Below are 23,935 nucleotides of genomic sequence, written 5' to 3' on the forward strand. Positions count from 1 at the left end.
ATTATTCAAAATTTTAATCCAATAATTTTTAAAATTAGCCACTGACCAATGAAATTATATTCCCTTTCCCAATTAACCGAATTATTAAACCAAAATTATTTAAAAATCAATTAGGGTTCTAAATTTTATGAATTGGGGAAAGGAAAAATTAGGGTTTATACTTATCAGAAAAATCTGAAATTCTTACCATAGATCAAGAATATACCAAGAAACATTGTGTCAAAATTTCAATCAATTCCGAGTAGATTAGGTCGACCTTTTAATTGAATTACTTTCCGCCACTTTTAATTTTCATTAAAAAATTAACAAAAACGCCCAAAAAACGACACTTCGAGGCCTGTTTTTGCAATTCCGTTCACGTGAGTTGATCTTAGAAAATCGTTTTCAATCAGATTAGGGTTTAAAAAATCGAAAAAACGAATCTTTTTTATTTCGGAACAGCTTATTACGCAATTCATCCAATAATTCATAATAAATCCGAAAATTCAACAAAAAATCTCAAATTTTCGACAGATGCAAAAACAAATAAATCATGCTAAAATATTCTTTGAATACAATAGGCTCATGATACCACTGTAGGGGAATACAGTTAAACATAATAACATGTGCGGAAACAATCCCCCAAGCCAGGAAGCATGTATAAAGCACAGATTAAGCATACTTACGTTTGAAGCGCGTTTTCCACAAATTGTCAACGAACACGAACTTAGAACTCCACTTGTCGTTCCTCTACTTGGTTCACGACACGACCAGATCCGTCTTGATTATCGTAGCTTAGACAATCGATCAAGATAGTTTGCTTTTGGGAAAAACTCACTTTGGAGGCACAGAGAGAATTAGGGTTCTCTGTGACTCTAGGGTTTTGTGTATGACTGAATTGTTATGTTGGAAAAAGGGTTAGAAGGTTATTAACATAACCTTACTAACCGACCAAGCCACAAAGGGCAAGGCCGGCCAGCAAGCCCGCGCACACGAGCACAGCGAGCTGAGCCATGGGCCACGCTGTTGTTGCTGTGTCGTTGCTTCGGCCCGCACGCACACACGCGCATCTCTCTCGGCCATGGTCCAGCGCTGCCGTGTTGTTGCGGCCTTGCTTGCGTGCCCAGCGCCCATGGGCCTTGAGTGCTTCGCGCACTCGGCTCGTGGGCTGCTCCTCGTAGTCGCGTCTTAATGTCGTTCCGGATATTATTTATCGTTTCGTATACGACGAATCACCGTCGTCCGATACGATTTATTCGTTTCTCCTAGCTTACGAATATTCGCGATACGATATACGATTCCGATGCAAGGTCGTATCGTATAATACGTTTTCCAACTAATTCCCGAAAAGCTATTAAATGAATTTCCGATTCATTTAATCCGGTGATCTGTTACGTGTCATTGGTTTGACCTTGTAGGTTCAGTTAAGAGTAAGTTGTGAGTTTAATATTCATTAGAACTCACTGATCGGAAGCATTGCTCCAGCTAGCTGTTCCGATCACTTGATCTCACTGAATTAATTGTTCGCAATTAATTTGAACCTTGGTATTAGACTTAATGCACCTTGGGTGAAGGACATATTTCCTTCAAAACATATGTTAATAGGTTATTAAAATAACCTTTTAACTTGCCAAGCTAACCGGCCAAAGCCATAGGCCTCGACCGGCCAGCTCGGCCCACTTGAAGCAACAACATCCAGCGATCACGCTACTAGGCCGTGGGCAAAAGCGCTGCTCTTGCTTTCTCCATGCGCGTGCGCCTAGGAAGCGAGGCCATGGGCCAGCGTTGCACGTTTGCGCGCTGCGCCCATGGGCCTTGCGCCTCGTGCGCTTGTCTCATGGTTGCTTCTTCATGTTGTGATTAAATTATGCTTTGATAATTTATTTATCGTTTCGTATTTGACAATTCAACGTCGTAGGATATGATTATTCGTTTTGCCTAGCTTACGAATATACGCAATACGATATACGATTTGCGATCCAACGTTTAATCGTATAAGTATGTTTCTGAACTAAATTCGCGAAAAGCTATTAAATGAGTTTTTGATTAATTTAATCCGGTGATCTATTACATGCCAATGGTGTGACCTTATAGGTTAAGTCAAGAGTAAGCTATGAGCCTAATTAGGATTAGAACTCACTGATCGGAAGAATTGCTCCAGCCAACTGTTTCGATCACTTGATCTCATTGAATTAATTGTTCGTAATTAATTTGAACCTTTGGTATTAGACTAATTCACATTGAGTGAAGGACACATTTCGTTCAATCTCCCACTTGTCCTTTAGACAAGTATGCATTGACATTCCTTTGTCACTTAGTGTTACTTGTTGAACATAAGGTAAGATCCAAGCCATCCTTATTAGGTCCAGATCAGGGTTCTATGCTAGTTTCCTAAATCTACCTAATTCTATTTACCTAAATCTAATGGAATTATAGAATTTTCCGATGCACTATAAATAAGGGCCTTTGGCCATATTATTCAGTGTGTGTGATTAAGTGTTTTACATGCATTAATACTTTTGCCTATCAACTAAAGTGAGATCCTAAATACCGTGTATAACACACATTTAGATTCCAAGCTAATCGAATTAAAGCAAAACTGAACGTACTATGGACTACTATGGAGGGGCGACACTTGGAGTCCTAAATTTGTTCTTGTTCGGTTCGGGAGAAACTAAGGGATGGAACGCATCACAAATTGTATGTATTCTCAATTATCCTAATGGATTATGTGATTTACATGGATTATAGCAATTATGATTTTCCACATGTCAATTAGATTGTTTATAACCTAACAGAAACTACCAAACCATGGCATTCATGTTGCTTGCGATATATGGAGGATGTCCTTGGGCCCATCTTTTCTAGATGAAGATGAAATCCCCTTGGATCTACACTATTAGTCATGGACCCTCTTTCCTACCCAAACATAACCATGTTAGAGAACATAAAACTTTGTCCTTCAGTTGTGGAACGTTCATATGAATCATGCTCGTGCTAACTTCCTACTTGCATCAATTACGTGTTTTCTAACCATGTGGTTTTCCCCTTGAGCCTTGGTTCCCCTTTAAGAGTCTTATTTACCAAGCATAAACATCATATAGACTAGCATGGTCGTCCACTAGTGAGTCCAAAGTAAAAAAAAAAAGTCCATTTGCATTTACCGGATAGTTATCTTTTGGGCATGTGATCTAGCCAGGTCGTAATTTGGCGATATCTCGAGTTTTACTTAGATTTAGGAGTCGAATGATCCACCAAAATGTTGGTATTTTCAACCCCTATCTTTTTGTAGAAGAATCTAAAACCCAGTTAAGTCTAGAAATAGGATTTTCTTTCAGTTTAATAAGGCTTGTCCGACAAATTTTACTACCACTTTAGCCCATATGCATTGTAAAAAGATTCCTCTTGGATTTCTAATTACAACACAATTACACAAGCTCTAATATAAGTCCTAGTCTAGCTATTGCATTACTTGAGTCCAAATTCAAGTTCAAGTCAAAGTCCATAGGGTACTCTTGCATAAGTCCATTTTGCATTCATTCATTCCATTTTTGTTCTTTTCTTTTAGTGGAGTAAGTCGGATATATTAATCTCCTCCCATAAGATTTTAAACTTTTTTTCAAAAATTTCTCATTCGCCTATTTTTCTACTTACCTTCTTTTTTCCTAAGATTTCATTCTATTTCTTCATGGGAGTCGAGTCTTTGTGGGCCAGAAAGCCCAGACGAAGGCTAGTTCGGGCTGAGTTCAGGAAAGTTTACCAATTTGGATCCGCAAGAACAAAGATCATGTTCGACCTCAATTTACGAGCTATTATCTCCACCAATCTCTGACTTTGATTTCAAGAAACTGCGGTTCAGGACCCTGTGTTTTCCCGAATGACAAGTCATAACTACAAGATGGGGCCTGATTATCATCATTTGATGAGGCTAGGTTTGGGTGGATTCTTCAGGACTCATTGTCTTTAGCTCATCTTCTGCGCTTCAGGCGGAATTATTCAAGGCTTCTAATGTAATCTTACTCTTCCTCTCTGGATTTTTTTGTTGTCAAGTTCTTATCCTATTCTGATTTCAAGCCACCTGCTTTGTTTAGGATTCGTGTTCTATGCTCCGCTCTCTTCCCTTTTTTCTCTTGCAAGGTCTCTAGATCAATGATTTTGTCTGCTCAGAATTTGGCTAACTCGCTCAGTGCAGCAACTTTCTTGTCACCGGTTTTAAGGCTTTGTTTTTTTATAGTCCTTTTGTCAAAAAAAATTAAAATAAAATTGTTGAAACTATTTAATTAGTGACTTCTTGAAAAGAAAAGTGTTGTAATTATAAGATAACAGATGAAATACCAAATTTGAAAATTAAAATTTCTAGAAACGTGAACGTAAACGTGGAAATCTCGTCATATATTTAAATTTGAACAATGCAGAAAATCTTTCATTAGTACTTCTTGGCTTCTTGCCGATAAAATAACAAATACAAATAACTTGTCAATCTAACAACACATATCTTCAATTTTCTTTACAACATCCAAATTAAATAACAAGTAGGTCTGTGTTGGATGTGCAGAAAAAAGATGATGCATTTGCTAACAACCTTCATATGCATGTCTCCAATGTGACAAATGTGGCTTCATTTAAGTTATCTCATATCACAAAGTTGGTCAAAATCGAAAAGTATTTCTCACTTTACTAACAAGATGCTCTCCATAAATAGCTGGCCCAAGTTTCTTTATTCCGCCAGTTTTTTGTACGCAGATATCCAATGGCTCAATCGTAGCATCATAATTAGGCTGCCATTCGACATATGTTTCAAAAGGGTAATTGTAAGATTCTTAACTATTAGGAATATACTACAGTAGAATAAGATATGACGATTGATATCTTATTAATTTGTGTTTAAAATTGTTTTACACTCATAGGACCGCCAATGTTAGCAAACATCACTTAACCATTAACAAAAACAATTATAAATGTCAATATGAAACTTATAGCTATGAACACAAAATCATAACAAATTTTTGTTATCGCAGTTAAAATTCTCTTTCGATAGATCTAATACACTCCATAATCAAATGATGTTACAACAAAAGTTCTCCTAGTTTGACTCGCAAGTTAATTATTTCGAGCTAGACAACTAAAAGGTTGAAGTAAATAAATTTGTTTACATGATTTATGTTTTGTTATACGGATAATGTCGTACATCTCTCTAACATTTTTTGTTACATGTGAAGAAAAAGAAGCTAACCCTTTTTTTACGAAAAATAAAAGAAGCTAACCCTTTTTTTACGAAAAATAAAAGAAGCTAACCCTTTTTTTTACGAAAAAGAAAAGAAGCTAACCTCATAGAAGTAAACTGCACTAACACGATATTGTTGAGATACATTGATAACTCGATGTAGAGCGGCCTCGTACAATCCATTAGACAAAATCTGCAAATAGAGTCAACTTTACTTTATTCAACAACAATGACAAATTTGGAGTTTTAATCAAGAGACTTAGTTGAGTAACAATTAAGATATATCAAGATGATTAATTATTTCAATGGAATGATGGTAATTACCTTCAACATATCACCAATAATGCATATAGATGTACCATGAATCGGAGGAACGGAAATCCACTCTCCTGACTTGTTCATAACCTTCAACCAAATTTGATTTGAATATAAGTTATGGTACTAGTACTAATACTTAAACATGTTATATACGTTTCAGAATATGAGCTAGCAATTCGAAAACCATATGAAACTATTTGTTTTACAAGTTTTGTCCTTCTAAGTTTGTTTGAGTAAAACTATTGTACCTCCAGAGCTGAAATACTTTCATCTTGATTAAGCAGTGTCAAAAGACCTGTTGATCAGGGGCATCACTTTGAATTCAATATTGACACATGTTAATCTATACACATTAATTATACATATATCTCAATTCTCGAACTAAAACTTACCATAATCAGTGTGAGCTCCACTACGGTTGTGTACAAGAGCAAACATAAGATCTCATAGATAAGTAAATTAGGATTGGAACGAGTAAAATAGGAATTAAAAAAATAACCCAATAAAAATAAGTTATACATACCATCCAATGCTTTGTGTGTGAGCGTGGCCATTTTGCTTAGAGACCATAGGATAACCAATCAACCGCATAACCCAAAATGGATTACTAGCTATATGACCTTCAAACTCGTCGACTGACCCACCCAAAGCCAAAGCAATGCCTCGCATAATCTTTCTAGAAAGTACTATTATGCACGAAAATAAATTTTAATTAAATGTACATCACACATGTACATGTATTTTTCCCATATAAGGATAGTTAAGGGGTAGAGAACATGCCTGTGCAGTGGTCAATATATTGCTTCAACACTTCTTCAAAGTTTTGAGGATTAGATGGCCTGAGTTAAAGATTCAAAAATCTATTTTGTCAATGGAGAATTTAGAGTTTCTTTTAATGGCAAAAATAAAAATTGTCAACGGTAAATTTTAGTCTATTAAAATATTGAACGTGTACAAAATATGTATATATTACACAAATATCATAAAATAAAATATTGATCATATGCCCCGTATTTCATAAGTACAAACATTTACACATGTAATAATGTGACACTAGAACTGGTAGATTATACTGGGCTCATACTTTTCATTCCTGTATAAATAAGTTCAATACAAATATATATATAATATGAGGGTACTATTTTGACTTATGGTGTACTATTTAATTTGCAAAGTAAGGTCGCAGCTAGCTTAGTTTAAAATTTATTTAATTTTATATTCGTGACGGACCCTCCTAATTGTGAATCCAAAGCCACAAACCACTACCTCAAGTAAAGTGCATGCTCCACTATTTTCACACAGCACAACTCGTGTAATACAAACGTTATATGCAAATTTACATGTATGCTAGCGTTTAATTTGAACAATATATGCAGGTTCCATGTCCATTATAAATTGAGAAATCATGATTGACATGGCTTCTTAATTGGTTTAATACAAACTTTTATATAAGGCAGTCTAACAAAAAAGACCACCTTCAGTCATTTTTGTGTTAGTTATATTTTGTTAAGAATAATAATGTTATAGTTAAGAATCATTTTGGTTTAGGTATTATTAAATTTGATTTAGGTACGATTCAATTTGCTTTAGTTACTATTAAATTTTCTTTAGTTAAGATTAGATTTGTCTTAGTTAAGAATTATTTTATTTTAGTTATGATTATATTTGTTTTAGTTAAAAATAATTTCCGTTTAGTTATGATTTTTTTGAGTTTTAGTTAATATTTTGTGAGTTTTTAGTCACGTGTTTTTGAGTTCTAATTAAGATTTTTTTTAAGATTTAGTTAAGAATTTTCGAGCTTTAGTTAAGATTTTCCGAGTTGTAGTTGCGATTTTCTGAGTTTTAGTTAAGATTTTTTGAGATTTAGTTACGTATTTCTGAGTTTTAATTGAGAGTTTTTGAGTTTTAGTTAAAATTTCATAAGTTTTAGTTATGAGTTAATAAGGTTTAGTTATGGTTTTTTGAAATGTAGTTATGATTTTTGCAGTTTTAGTTAATATTTTGTAGTTTTCGTTAAAATTTACACTAGTCTAGTTAGTATTAAAAAAATAAATTTTGGACAAAAAGTAATTTGAGGAAAAAAAGTAATTTTAAAAAAATAATGACGTTAGGATGACGTGCGCGGTCTTTCCTTGGCAAATATGTCAGGCAATTTTACACAAAAGTTTCCCTTTGTTTAAAAGTATCAAAAAGCTAATATATATATATATATATATATATATATATATATATATATATAACTTGTGCATTCGTGATTCATATAAAAATAACGAAATGAAACAATAGAAAATTTATTTGCCCTATACCACAAATTAGGCCCTTCCAATAGCTTTCCCATATCTCCGTACATTCCATATGCAAATTCTTTGTAGAACTGCATTGAATAGAAGACAACTAGATTTAAAAGTGCGCACATGATGCATGTTTTATTTTTCATAAAATAGGTACATGATATCACAACTCATAAAATATTAACAATGAAAATATTGATACATCAAAAAGTAAGGACAAGTTAAATGTTTTAGGTTAACGAATATGGACTTACATCAATAGCTTCCTGGACATCGGGAAGACCCTTGGTAAAATTTTCTTCAACTTCTTGATATCCTCTACATATTAAGATCGACTAAAATATTTAAATAAAGTGGATATCTTTTTTAGGAAATTTAATTAAAAAGTACAAAAGGAAATTAAAGTAGATGATACATACAAGGGAAAAAAAAAAGCAACCACTTTTATTTCTATCAATTATGTTTTGTGTGTACCATCCACTCTAAGGGCACTCCTGGATTACCAATTGGAGTAGAAAAATTAGGAGAGTAAAACTTATGATTTTTTTATAAGTCTGGATTGGGGTTATAATTTAAAGAGGTTAATTTTTTCCCTAGGCCCCCAGAGTAACCTTTCCCCCAAAACCAATTACTGCCTTCTTCAAACTCCTCTATCCCTCTCCATATTCTATCTCATATCCTCATAAACCACTTACGAACATCCCTCTCTTCCGCCATCTTGCTTCACACCACGTCACAAAACCGTCCATTCACCATACCTCATCTCGATTTTGGATGAGCTTGCTGACAATATTGTGTGATATTAAATTGATTTTTCTTTCTCTCTCCTACAATCTCTTGGTTATATAAGGTTATATATATATATACATATATATATATATATATATATATATATCCTCTGGTAGAAATTTCCCCATAAATTTTACAATCCTGGCGTGCCATAAGAGTTTAGTTTATACTCTGTGCGTACCATTCAAGGAATCCAAAAACACACAAGTGATAGAAATTAAACTGGATGTCTTCCGTTATAATTTTGGAATAAAGATCATAATGGAGCTAGAAAATATGTGACATTACGAAAAAACCTGCATCCAGTCGTCATAGATAACTTGATTTTGATTTTTTCTTCAAGAGGCATATGGAAAAACTCGTGTATGACATCTCTAGCTTCCTTTAAAACAGAATCTGGGATGCCGTGACCTTTCTAATCACCCAAAATTGAATTATTTCAATATTTTCAATAACAAAATAAAATAACAACACTTAAGTTTTGATTATCAAAAATTCTACGTCTAGTCTCGTGTAATATTTTTATGTGTGATAGTAAAACATAACATAGGGATCATAATCCTTTTTTGTGTAATTAACTATGTGCACAAAAAGAGGGGGTCGGGAAGACTACACAAAGTCTCGAATAAACCACACTCTTATCTTACCTTTAATCTCACATAAAATACCACTTACACCTTGTTATTGGACAGAGTAATCCATTGGATAACGGATTATGGTCAATGTAAATGAATTTTATTGGATATGATCATCTGTGGACATCATCTTTATTCAACAGGGTTGGTAAAGGAGCAGAATATTAGCCAAATAATTTCGTAAAAGAAACTAGGTAACGTAAAAATAAACACATTGATACATTTGTATTTATATGGAGTGTATATTGGCCCTTTTATATCCCTTTTTTTTAATTTATTGACCCGCCTGTTATTGACCCGCTATTAACCCTTGACCCGCAATGACGGAGGTGAAATGTCAAAAATAAAAATATTCTTGCCATAAGTCAACAAATGCAAACAAAACTCTTTCATAATACCCTTTATCAGTAAATTATAAGCATGCAAATTTAATATTCTTTTCTTCCAGTAAATGGTATATACACTTATCTGAAAAAAATTCTCGTGGGGTGACTGCCACCACCCGCCACCCATAGCTCTGCCACTTTTTACTGATACATGGGTTTTATATAGAGTTTTTACCCCCATCCCTTTGTACTTTTTAGTCTCAAATGAGCTCTTCGGAGCTAGTTTAGTACTAATTTATTTTGTGTAGTGAGTTTTGAGTTTTCGGATTATTTAAGGAGAATTGGCCTTTCTAGGCCCGTTTCACGCTTTCTGGGCCACTACACAATCCCGAGCTATTTCGGGATGATCCTAGTCAATTCTAAGGAGCCTATGAATCTCATGTTTGGGTCCTAAGAGTTAGACTCAATTTTTGGAAAAAAGAAGGACGTCCAAGAGCATATATTGAAGGTCGCTCGGCGACCATAGGGAGAAGGGTGCCTGATCGGGCTAATACTATCAACATCTTACACTGCAACGCGTGCCTGATCAGGCGACACTCGCCCAGTCCCCATCGGGCGAAAGTTATTTCTCCAGCTTAAGGGTGAAAGCTCGCCCATCTGGCGAATATAGAGAATTACGTGTGCGCCCGATCGGGCGATTGGAGTTTTGTGTTTTCTTCCCAATTGTTGCTACTCGAGCCTGATCGGGCGGATGTTGGACCGATCGGACGACACTTCAATTTTCTGCTTAGATTATGCGCCGAGATGTATAAATATGATGTTCTTTGACTTAGGACTACTAGAAAGGATTATTTCTAGTACATTGTGAGAGCCTGCTAGTTGTATTTTCCAAAAGGATTCATAAGATTCGATAGATATCATTGGTTATGGTTATTTAGTTTTTTATTATTGTCCATCGTCCAATCCTAGTATGCATTTGTGGTGAACCTCTGTCCTAGACCTTTTAATATTGATATTCCATTCATTTAATTATTGTCGCAGATTAAATATTCAAACTTCCACTTTTACCTGTTACCGATAGTCTAGACCTGTGATTAGTAGTACGAAGAACATGTTTCCCTATGGATACGATCCCTACTTCTCTAGCTATATTTTAGTTGTGTATTATAGGGTTTATCTTTAATCAGAATGCGATTTAGCCTGTAATTGACCCGCACTGACACAACCTGCTTTGACCCTTTAAAAAGTGACCCTATAATAACCTGATCTATTAATAATCCGTCCCGATCCGTTAATGAATCGGACTGGCCTTGACCTGATCCAACCCGCCTAATTATTACCTCAAATCCATTAATCCAACCACTTTTGTTGTTTTCGATTCCACTCAACATAATTCTTAATAAATCAGCTTTAAGGAATAGCTCACTAATAAAGTACGGAGGGGGTATATAAGTGAGTACCAAGTAGAAAAGTCCAGCCTCTCTACAAGCTTTATCCAACTGTGTAACAACTTCGCATACACCAGCATCACGATGTATGTTTGCATCATCAAATTTTTCAACTAGAGGACTGATATCTGCATATGCCAATTGCCAAATTAAATATGAAAGTGCAAATCTATTAACCTTGATATACAATGTATGAAAGTGCAAATCTATTAACCTTGATATACAATGTTATCAATGTTAGGCATCAAAAGTTTCAACATTGGGATTTAAACTCTGTACAAGCTAGGATGACAAAAACTTTTATGAAAGGATATTAAAATCATAATGCAATCTTTTCTCACAATTGTGTTTTTCTTCATAAACTCCATTTTCATCCACGTACTACCATCTCAAATAGTAACAAAATAGTATACTACTCGTAAGATGCACGGTTTACTATTCACAATATTAATTGTATAGAAAAACTAAAATAAATAGGGTTACTCTTTACATTACAATTAGTTTATCTTTTTCTCTGAATGGCGGCATAAATCTAGAGAGTCATATATATATATATTAAAACTCCAAGGCAATCCATGCCATCTCTCCACGTGTCACGATGATTTGGCAAGTGACATGGCGTCAAGCCATGTCATACACACACATTATTGGTTATTGTGTCCTCACAATAAAAAATGTTGATATTCATCCTCGAACCCATGACCTTTTGTATGTTAAAGCAAAGTTTTAACCATCACTCCAACAATACAAATTATAACTCTAAAACTATTAAAAAAGAGAAAAATCATTCCTATGAATGTATAAAACTTTAATGACCAAATTTATGTACTTGAATAACAATTTATGATAAAAAAAAAAAGTTTCTTCCTTCATTTTATTCATTTATTAATCAATTATACGTAGTATATTTTTTCAAAAAAAATATTTAGATCAAACATAAAAATTAATAGAGAATAGAATAGGAAAAAAAATGATTCACTTTCCTTTAGCTAATCAAATGAGTAAAGTTTTACGCAAATAATGTAAATTACTCAAAAATTTAGTCTGTCGATTGTTGATTAACCAAATTTATTTTTCAACTGCATATATAATGACCTTCATATTATTCTTTAAATGCATACATATAGAAATTTATAAGTGAATTTGAAATTAAAAAAAAAACTTAAACTATATGCAACACTCCGTGGCATTGCCCGAGCCACTAACTAGTTTATTATTTAGACCAATTTTTTAACCCTAATAAAACGTTTGATTCTAATAAGAAGAGGTATATGTACGTCCGTTAAACAAAAATTTTCAATTTTGAGCAATAAAAATATATATTTGAAAATATTTTTATAAAACATTGATCATGATTCATATAAATTTTGGAATTGGTCCACATGAGCACCGACCCCTAAGGCCCATGGTACTATAATTAAAAAAAAAATTATACTAAACATTATAGAAGTAGGTTTTTTCATTTTGGAAATCATACGTGTTGGCCAGGAACAACATATAAAATTGTTCTTATTAAACCACCTGTGTAATCCCACTATTTTGCTTTTAAAGGATTCAACGTACTACTTATACCACCCACCAAGGTGGACCTTTCGTTTAAGGAGCCCATATGCTAAAATACTCCACAATTAAGCATGGTTGGATGAGAGTAGTCTTAGGATGGGTGACCTCCTGTGAAGTTTTCAAGGTTGGGCATGAGTGAGGAAAAAACGCGCCGAAAGAACCTGTGGTGGTTTGTAGGGCCAGTTGTTGGTCCAAGTGAAAGAAACAATGCCCTCGGTCCAAGTTAGCATTTACTACATTTGATGCTAAGTCTAATAAATGCGGTTCAGTATTAATTAAGCAAGTTACTTATTCAGTGAGATCAAGTGATCTAAATGCCTAGCTAAAGGCCGCTTCAGTTTAACTGGAATTAATACTATTAATGTCACAACTTACTATTAACTAAACATGTAGGGTCACACAAATAGTACGTGAACGGATCAAGTATTTAGGTGAATTTTACATTTAGTAAATACTCTAATTATGGATATTCGAAAATGATGGATTTTGGTTTCAGTGGGAGCTAAACAAACTATAAAAAGGCAAAGAAAGAATATTTGCCGGAAATAAAGATATTACCGAAAACAAAAATATTGTTCATAATGGAAATATAAATATTATCGAAGTCACAGATATTGCCGGAAACAGAAATATGGTTCATATCAGAAATATTATTGGAAATATAAATATTGTTGGAATCGAAAATATTGTCGGTATCGGAAATATTATTGGAAATATAAATAGTGTCGAAATCAAAAATATTGTCGGTATCGGAAATAGTATCGGAAACGTAAATATTGTTCGAATTGATAATATTTCCCGGAATCATAAAACGAATCAGCAGCATGAAATGAGCGACGAGCCATCGCACGAGCAATGACCCATCACTCGATGGGCCGTAACAGCATCCATAGCAGGCTAGGCCAGCGCGCCAGCGTTCAATGACAGGGCTGCTGGGCTAGCGCGAATGGCAGCGACAAGCTGGCCAGCGCTGTTGTGCCTAGCGCATGGGCCAGCGCAGTTGTGCCTTGCGCATGGGCCAACGCTGATGTGCCTAGCGATTAGGCCAGCGCTGCTGGAGCCTTGCGTGCAGGCTTGGGCCAAGCTTGCTTTCTACGCAAGCAACTTCTGCACAAAGCAGCCGGCTGCCCTAGAGGATTTTGGGATTTTCCTAAAACTGCCTAAAGTACTCTAGGGGTTTGGCTTCTAGGGTTTTCCTCTTTTCATATAAATTCATGGCATATTGTCATGAATTAATACATCAATCAATACCCTTTGCCTATCACCTAAAGCAGGCCCGACTATTAGGGGGTCTAATCGGAGTTATAGAGCCACAAATTTGGGGGCCCAAAAAATATTTAGTCTGCAGGAAATTAAAACGTAATAAAAAAAAAGAGAGAAATGTTTCCTTCTTCTTCCCCATGACTTGTGTTGTCATCGAAAGCATCCAAAGGTCAACTGTCTTCAATATATCTCTCTTTTCCATAAATTGATTTTCAAAAAATAAATTTACTTAATTATCTCTCCTAAAAGCACTCTAATTGATTGAATTATTCCTTCTTCCCTAAAATATACTTTTCATCTTCTCTTCAAATCTGTCAATCCATTTATTCCTTTTTCAAGTAAACAGAACACCTAAATCCATTTCTTCTCTTCATCTCATATTCTCTTCAAGTCTAGCAAACCACCTAAAATCAAGGTGTTCAACTATCAAGGAATCAAGATCTCTCAATTATCAAGTACGCAAAATTCCCATTTTTTACTTTTATTTCAAAGGGGGAAAACGTTATTAGATCAAGGTCTCAAGTTCTTCTATTTTCGTTTGACTAGCGTTCAATCAACGATTCAACATCCAAGATATGTCTACCTTACATATTTACTTTTAATGATTTTTATGTAATTGTTATTTGATTTATCAAATTTTATAACATTGGAAGTGTATTTCTCTACTTTTTGTTTTAAAATCTATAATATAAGTTAATCATTCACTTTTGAGATTTTTAAAAGGGCCTCATACGGGTTTCGATTTTTAACTTAGCACAAGGCTACCTAATTGTCGGAGCTGACCCTGACCTAAAGTGAGAAACCCGAAATCATAAACCTTAGTTCATATCCTAGTTGGTACGATCTAAGGCGGATCCGAACGTATTGTGGACTTACTACGGAGGGATGACGTTTGGCGTTCTAACTTGTTCTTGTTCGGTTCGGGAGAATCTAGGGAAGACACGCATCACCAAGTATGTGTACTAAATTATGTTAATTGACTAAGTGTATTGAATTTGGATTCTGACATTTTTGGTTTATTACGCATGACATTCGATTGTTCATAACCTACCAATGGTATCAGACCCTATAACTAATTGCTTAATCAATTACATTAACATGTATTAAATTTTATAAATTTGCAAAAAATTAAAGAGGTGAATTAATTTGTTGTAATTAATTGCAAATTCATGCGATTATTTAATTATATGTTTGCGGAATTTTCGGCAGTTTTGTCAATATTGATAGAATCTTGTTTTTTATAGTGTATTCCGCATGTAAACGACTTTTTAAATTTTAATTAAAAATAATATTATTTTCGGCCGAACCCAGAATTCCAAATCCGAAACCTAACTAAGACTTTTCGGAGGTTTTACTTTTTCGAATGCATAATTATAATTGTAATGATGTTAGAATTAATATTTATGAATCACGTTTAATAATCTTGAATTAATAAATGACCTAATGCATATGATTAACAGTTTCAAGATTTAAGTTCGTCAATTATGCTACCTAATTTGTAATTATAATTAATTCGTAGAATTTTCAAATAATTTGGAATCTGATTTGATTTTTCATAATTAATTGATAATTTATTTGGGATATCATGATTAAAATACCACCTAAAATTTGTTAAAGTTTAAATCTTTAAAATTTTATGAACCCTAATTTTAATCCCTAAAGTTTACGTAATCGGAAAATTATTTTAATTAATGAATATTTTATTTATCGCCTAAATATTTATGAAATTAATATGTTTTATTAATTATTCATAATATTTTGAAAATAATAAATTTTTGATTTTATAAAATTGTTTACAAACTTGCATCCACGAAGCAATGGAAAGCCTAGTGTCACCCTTAAGTGGTGTTGCAATGATGCGGGCATGCGACGACAAGCAAGGAAGCTCGTCGCCCATGCGGTGTTGTGGCAGCGAACAAGGCACAGGCTCGCGCACATGGGGTATTGCATGTGCTGTGTGTGTGGTGTGCAAGTGAAGCTAGGGCGAGGGAGCAAGCGCAGAACAACGCTGGGAGAGAAGCACAATCGTGTGTGCGCAACGCCTAGCACGCCCGCTACAACGCGCACAAAGGCATCAAGGGATGGGTGCTAGCTTCGTTCCAGGCGCGCTGCTCCGTGCTACCCAGCATATCAAGGCAGTGGCGTAGCTCAATGGCTTCGGCCATGGGCGTGCGTTCATATGTCTGCTGCTGTGCAGCCTCGACGAGGCATGGGCCTCGTGCTCATGGGCCTTGCCTTGGCCTTTGCGTATGCATACTATGGCATTGGGTTGTTGTGTATGTTTGTGCATTTTGATTTTCCATTGTGTGATGAATTTAATAATTTCAATTTTGTACTTATAATTTTTTCTCGTAATTTAATTTTACGGATTTTTCATGAAATGCCCCTGAGGTTTCACGAAATTCACCAAATACACCTGCGTGTTTTAAAATACATAGTATACCCCTATTTTTTAAAATAATGCACTAAATACCCTCAAAGGCTAACGGACGTTAACGCCGTTAGTCATTAGCACGAATCAATCTAAATTAACATATAATTAGTTATCCATTACTCCTAATTAACTCATTTATTCCTAATTAACAAACTAACCTTAAAAAATAATCCTTCTTCCTTTCTTTTTCCTCTCCACTTCCCTGCTTTCACTCTCCTCTAGCCATTACTGATAGCTTGGTACATCTCCCCCACCACCACCATCAAACATCATGAACCCAAACATTAGTCCTGGTGTTCCCCATAAATAGTTATTTACATCAGTAAACACCAAAAATCCATCTCCCAGAAAACCCATTTCTTGATGTTGTTACTCACATTTTCTCTCTCCCTCAACAATGGCAACAGAAACTCCTCATGTTGATTCTTCATCTGAGTATTCAATCCCTTACTCTGAACTCTTCCCACTTGTTAAATTCACGGGTTTTAGTTCCACCAAATGGGGATTTCTTAGGGTGAGGTGCTTTTGATTCTTTTACCCAATTCACTTTACTTGCCAATTATCATGCTGTCAAAATCAAACCTAAAATCAACCTAGCTAATTAAGTTGTGGGTAGCAATTAATGATGATGAATTGAAACGGGCCACCCAAAATTCCACCCAACATTTCATTATCATGATGAATTACTCCCCAGCTACCCACCGCTCTATTAGTTAGGTTTGATTTTGACAGTGGGGGGTTATTGTTCTGGTTGTTTGTTTCGTCAATTGAATTTTGTTTATTGCCGTCGTTTGAATCAAAAACCATTTTGTAGGAAAAATTAAGTTTGGGTATGTGATTGAATTTGGGAATTAGGGTTCTTGGATTTGCAAAAGTTGTTTTGTGTGGATTTTGGTGGTGCTAATTGATGATGGAATGCCGGAGGTCGGATAATGGGGCAGTGAGTTGGTGGTGGTGGTTACTAGGCGCAGGAGATCGAAGAGAAAGGAGCGGTAGCTTGGGTTGCTGGTCCGTTGGTGGTGGTGAACGAGAAGGTGGTTGGGGCGGCGAAGGGTCAGGAGAGAATGTGAACGGTTGTAGTGGTGGACGGATGAGCAAGAGGCTGACATGGTGCAGGAGATCGAAGAGAAAGGAGCAGTAGTAATTGAAAGTGGGTTGAGAATGAAAGAAGAGAGTGAAAGAAGAGATATTAAGGGAGGGGCAATATAGTAATTTAGTAGGTTAATTGTGGGTTAGGTAGTTAATTAAGAGTTAATATTAACGGAGTTAGACTTCCGTTAAAAATAAGGGTATTTGGTGCATTTTTAAAAAAATAGGGGTATACTATGTATTTTGAAACACGCAGGTGTATTTGGTGAATTTCGTGAAACCTCAGGGGCATTTCATGAAAAATCCGTTAATTTTATTAGTTTAATTACTATAATTAACTTTACACGAATTATATAAAACCTTGAATAAATTATAATTAATTTATTTTAATCAACAAAAAATCGTTAAAGGGATTTAAAAAAAATATATTATATGAGCTTTAAACCAAGAAAATATGTGGTTTTCGATTGGACTTAGGAAAACATTTTTATGTTTAAAAATTAGTAAAGCATATAATTTTTGGTTTGAGTTGGAGCTTTTATTCATATTGGTTAAACTCTTGATTAGGTCCTTATTACCTTAGGATTAATAAACTCAATTAGAACTAATAAGGTGAAATAATCGGTAGATTCTTGAGCCTTAATTAGTTGATTGCAAGTATTATGTGACGCTTTTTTTTCCTGCTAACTTGCTAAGTGAGTCATTCATTGATAAATGAATGGGTGAATGGTATATTGTAAATATATTGTTTTGCAGGTTACGGAAAGTGACTAGTATGTCCCAATAGGATAGAAAATATGGTCTGCGTACCATTAAATTTGAATGTAAAATATGGTTCAAAGCACCATGTTTTTTTTTTTTTTAAATATGGTCTGCGTACCATCAATTTGTCGTAATTAGTTTGATTATTGCAAATCCTATTTGGTGAAAATGGAGCCTCCCATGGTGAAATTCAAGAACGGAGTTTCCAATCCATTTTCAAGACGGAGTTTGAAGTTGAAGCTTCAAGATGATGTCGGGCCATACTAGATCACAAATTTAATGTTATGCATGCTTTAAGATATTTATTGCTTTAAATATGTCTTGATATAGATTGTGGCTTGCTTATGTTGCATGATTATGCTTTAGTTCACTTAAAATCTAACCAACTTAATAAAAGCCTTAAGTTCCTCACTTTAAAATTGAGTTAAAGGTATCATTCCAAGATAACACTTACTTTCTAACCTTTATATCAAGTTAGTGATAGTTTTCCGCCATAACGAGGTGTCACTTCTTGATTTTATTGGGGTAAGGTACACATTAGTTGTGAGTACAAGTTGATTTTGGTTGAACTCAACGACATATGTACGAAGTCCTTTTATGTCTTGGCAAATGGGATAGGTTTTCCTAATAAGTTCTTAGACGTATCAACCAAGAGTAGTTTCTAGACCATTGCAATGGGATTGCTTACCTAAAATATTTTAGAATTAAGTCAAAGCCAAAGCATGCTTAGTTCTTTAATGATTTTGAGGATCTTGGATTTATTTTATTCACACCTAACGGAACATATTAACTTGAATAAAATGCTTAATAACGTACTTTGAATTATGCATATTTTCTTGAATTTAGTTTTATTAAGAGGATGTATGAATGGTTATTTACTTGTTTATTCTTTTCAATTGTAGTTTTTGAACTATAGCTAACAACTTCATTCAACTTTCGATCAATTCTCGAAAAGGAGAAGTTGAAAGGGAAAAACTTCCTTGACCGGCAAAGGAACTTGCAAATAGTTCTAATGCAGGAAGAAAAGGAGTATGTCCTTGATGAGGAGATGCCCGAAGCCGCTGGCGACGAGGTCACTCAGACTGCCCTCAATCGTTGGATTGATGCCAACAAGTATGTGAAATCTATAATGCTTGCTACTATGAGCACAGATCTACATAAAATGTTTAACGACTCAAATGCTTTCACGATCATCAGTGAGTTGAGGAACATGTTCAAATATCTAGCTCGAGTCGAAATATTTGAGAATCATAGGGTAATTCTTGACACCAAGCTCAAGAAGGGCGAGCCCGTAAGTCCACATGTTCGCAAGATGATTGGATTAATTGAGAATATGAGTAGGCTGGATCAGCAATTCTCTCAGGAAATGGTTGTAGACACCATCCTCCATTCTCTTCATAGCGAGTAAGTTCAATTTAAATTGGATTATAGCATGAATAGTCTGGACAAAACACTCATTGAGCTTCACGGTATGCTAAAAACCGTTGAAAAGACTCTCGAGAATGAAAAGAACGATGTGCTTATGATGCGTGGGGGTAAGTTCAAGAAATCTGGTAAGAAGAGGAATGCTAAGAAGGGTGGCAAGAAAGCTAGCCCACCTAAGCATAATGGCGGCGCCAATTATGAAGAAGGTGAGCCAACCCACTTCTAAGTTTGAATACTTATACTACAAGAAGAAGGGGCATTGGAAGAGAGATTGCTTGAAGCTAAAGGTAGATCAATAAAACGGAATTGTCGTTCCATCTTCAGGTATTTTAGTTATAGACTGTAAACTTACTAATTCAACTTCTTAGGTATTAGATACAGGCTGTGACTCACACTTATGTTCCAATCCATAGGGACTAAGAAGAAGTAGAAGGCTTAGTAAGGGAGAAGTCGACCTACGAGTGTGAAATGGAGCAAGGATTGTTGCATTAGCTGTAGGAGCTTATCATTTGTCGTTACCCTTTGGGCTAGTTTTGGAACTGGAAGATTGTTGCTATGTTCCAAGTATTACTAAAAATATTATTTGTGTTTCTTGGTTGGATGCTAAGGGCTTTAACTTTGAAATAAAAAACAATAGTTGCTCGTTTTATTTTAAAGACAATCATGCTACCAAGTAAGGACACATCTTGGTGGAACGAAGTTGTGCAACAAGCTATAAAGAGCTAACGAGAATGCTATAAAGAGTTGGGAAAATGTAGAAGTGATGAGAACTACTAGAAATACAAGGAGGCTAAAAGGGAAGCAAAGAAGTTCGTAAGAGAGGCTAGAGCAAAGGTGAATCGGGATCTTTACGCAAGATTGGATACAAAAAGAAGGGGAAAAGGACATCTATAGACTTGCTGGAATGAGAGATAGAAAGACACGAGACATCGGAAGGATTAAATGTGGGAAAGATGTTGATTAAAAAGTTTTGGTGGGAGATAAGGAAATCAAGGTTAGATGGATGTTCTGAAGGAAACAATGCCCATGATCCAAGTTTGCATTTAATGCTAAGTCTAATAAATGCAGTTCAGTATTTATTAACAAGTTAATAATTTAGTGAGATCAAGTGATCTGAATGCCTGACTAGAGGCCGCTCCAGTTCGAGAGGAATTAATAATATTAATCCACAACTTACTCTTGACTAAACCCATAGGGTCACACAAATAGTACGTAAACGGATCAAGTATTTAAGTGAATATAATATTCATTAAGTACTCTATTTATGGTCATTCGGAAATGATGGATCTTGGTTCCAGTGGGAGCTATAATCATCACCAGGCAAATAAAGGGTATTGCCGGAAATGAAGATATTGCCGGAAACAGAAATATGGTTCATGACGGAAATATAAATATTATCCAAGTCAAAGATATTTCCAGAAACGGAAATATGGTTCGAATCGGAAAATATTATCGGAAATAGAAATATTGTCGAAATCGGAAATATCGCCGAAAATGTAAAATATTACCGGAATCAGAAATATTGTCGGAATCGGAAATATTGCCAGAATCGAAAATATTAACGAAAACGTAAATATTGTTCGAATCGGAAATAAATTCCGGAATCGGAAAACGAATCGGAAGTGCGACGAGCAACAAGCCGACCTATCGCTCGACAAACAAAGGCACAAGGCCCAGCGCCAACGCCGAGCACGAGGCCCAGCGCGTGCTCTAGGCCAATCACCCAGCAATGGCAGCTAGCCTTTGTGCGATGGGCCTACAGTGCGCAAGGCCTTGGGCCGATCTCAGCGTGCGCGCCAACGTGGCCTGCAAGGCTGCGTTGGCGGCAAGCTGGCTTGTGCGCCAAGCCTTGTGTTTCTTAGGCCTTAAGAAATCGATTTTCCTGTTTCTACTAAGATTAGACATTTGGGATAAATCTGAAACACTTAGTGCTTAATTAATCCTACGATTCTAATACTATTAATTAACTAGAGTCCTAATAGGATTAGTTAATTAAATCCTAGTAGAATTCTAAGTCTCTATTTCCACCCTATAAATACGTGGTTTATAATCACAATTTATATCAAGTATTATAATTACAATTGCCTATCACAAGTATTGTGAGTTTTCCGAGTGCACATAAAACCTTAGACAATATTCTAGTCGGTTGAATCTAATTAAGGCGGATCCGGACGTGCTGTGGACTATCTACGGAGGGACGACACTTGAAGTCCTGTACTTGTTCTTGTTCGGTTCGGGAGCATCTAGGGAAGGCGCATCGCATAATATGTATACTAAATTATGCTAATTGATAATTTGGATTCCTGGCTTTATGGTTTTCCATGATGGAGACATCCAATTGTTTTTCGAAATGCTACCCACCTTTATGGTTTTCCGCATGAATTATATTGTTTATATTGTTCATAACCCTACAGTGGTATCACGAGCCTATAATTAATTCCATAATCAATTATAGTTAACAAGGATTAGATTTTATAAATTTGCAATGAATTAAAGGGGTGATTAATTTTGTGATTGTAATTAATTGCAAATTCGTGCTATTATTTGATTATATGTTCGCAGGATTTTTCAGCAGTTTTGTCAGTAATGGTCGAAATCTTATGTTTTTAAAACCATCGCCTTAATGGAGGCAGTTCAAAAAATCTTATGATTGTAATCTGGCTTTGAAATGGTTCTATAGAACCATCGCCTTAATGGAGGCAGTTAACAAAATTAATGATCCCCAATATGAGCTCCTTCTTCTCTGCAATTCAAGGTCCCGAAAATGTCTTATGCTTTGAGAACTTGCTCCCTCTTGTCTTTCTTGGATGCCCAAGTTCAGTTCGATCATGCTTTACGTACCTCCTTGGAGAAGATTATTACTACTTATGGGGCGGGGTTCGGTGACTGGCAATAGCGGCTCGCCACTCTCCCAATCAAGTTGGGCGGTCTTGGCGTCTTTTCTGCAGGGGATGTAATCCTTTATGCTTTTCTTGCTTCCCGGCCTTTAAACATGCACACTACAGGCCATGATTCTGTCGAACACTAGTATTATCTCCTTTGGCTCTTCTTTTCAGCATGTCTTGATGATTTTAATGCTTTCTGCAACGTTAATGTTTTCTCTCTCACCATAGGATCCTCTGCGGCTCTGCCCCCTAATAATGAAAACCTTAACAAAGTGTCACTTTGGTGTCATTAAGAAAAACATCATTGCTAGGTACATGCTTAGCCCATATTCCAGAGTTCAAACTCAACTCCAGAGGATCCTAGCGCGTGTGTTATTTAGCTCTCTCTCCTACCTCCCTGGTATTTTTTTTCTTTCTTTTATCAAACACAAATCCGTTTACAACCTTTCTTCCCATTTCACTATGCAACATCTCTGTCTTCTCAACATATGAAAATCCAAAAGATGCTTTTCTACTCTTTAAGCTCCATGGATTCAAGTATACTCTCTTGTGAAACGACACTATAAATTAACAATCAGTAGATTTCGACGACGACTCGTCCTCTGGTCTTCCGATCTCTTCTGTAATACATTTTGTTTATTTTGTTAGATTTGAAATGTAGTGTAATTTTTTAATAGGTAGTTGTGTGATATTATTATCTACATGTAAAGTAAAGGTGGATTTTATTTGAGCCGCCTGCAAGAGCAACTAATGTAAGTAGTTCTTCGTTAAGTGAAATTTATGTGCTTTTTCCATTGTTTTTTCTTCTAATTTGATCCAAAAACCGTGATTTCATAATGATATTTGAAAAAAAAAAATTAATAATGAGGGTAGAGTGACAGTTCAAGATTTGGAGGTCCGAATTTTAACGGACATGAATCAGATTCGGAGGTCTGGATCTACCGATGAAATCGGACTCAGACTTGGAGTGGCGCTATTCGGAATTGGACTCGTTTCAGAATTGGATCCTTTAGGGTCCAATCCAAATCCGATCCCTTAAGGCCTTAACTACAAACTTGAATATTCTAAATTTCTAATTACTGAAATCTCTTTAAATTAGAAACTTTTTGGACAAAATAAACACATTTCCCGTCTAGATCAAATGGAAGAATACAAAAAAATAACGTTAGTTTAATGATATTTCGTACTACGTAGAAAAAGTAACAGAAAGAGTAGCAAATATATTACCTATTATAGGAATTGAATTGAAGTCGGTTGCCAATGAATTAATCTGGATGTTCATGTTTGATATCACAATCAAAATATTCAACTCAATTTAAGAGAGAGAAAGAGAAAGAAAAAGAGATAAGAAGAGAGAGCAGGATAGATTTAGAGCTCCACTGTCAATACAGTTTTTTAATTTAATACGGAGTTCTATTTTGAGCTGTTTAGAACTTTGAATGCTATAAGTCAGGGTCTATTATTATTGTTATTACTTTTTTTTTTAAGGTATAACGGATGCAGA

The 23,935-nt window shown here is 35.2% G+C and overlaps 1 protein-coding gene across 1 annotated transcript; it reads right to left on the reverse strand.

Moving 5' to 3' along the window:
- Positions 1-4,350: 4,350 nt before the first annotated feature.
- On the reverse strand, positions 4,351-23,843 carry LOC110786998 (probable 2-oxoglutarate-dependent dioxygenase At3g50210). The gene is made up of 12 exons (XM_021991583.2): positions 23,659-23,843; positions 11,023-11,138; positions 8,898-9,016; positions 8,067-8,130; positions 7,828-7,895; positions 6,302-6,360; positions 6,045-6,207; positions 5,914-5,933; positions 5,770-5,816; positions 5,528-5,608; positions 5,307-5,396; positions 4,351-4,757 (listed from the first exon to the last, which is right to left on the reverse strand). The coding sequence occupies exons 1-12, from the start codon at positions 23,711-23,713 to the stop codon at positions 4,629-4,631; spliced, it is 1,011 nt and encodes a 336-aa protein (XP_021847275.1). The 5' UTR covers positions 23,714-23,843; the 3' UTR covers positions 4,351-4,628.
- Positions 23,844-23,935: the final 92 nt, after the last annotated feature.

This window comes from Spinacia oleracea, chromosome 3 (assembly GCF_020520425.1).
Source record: "Spinacia oleracea cultivar Varoflay chromosome 3, BTI_SOV_V1, whole genome shotgun sequence".
NCBI classification, from domain to species: Eukaryota; Viridiplantae; Streptophyta; class Magnoliopsida; order Caryophyllales; family Amaranthaceae; genus Spinacia; species Spinacia oleracea.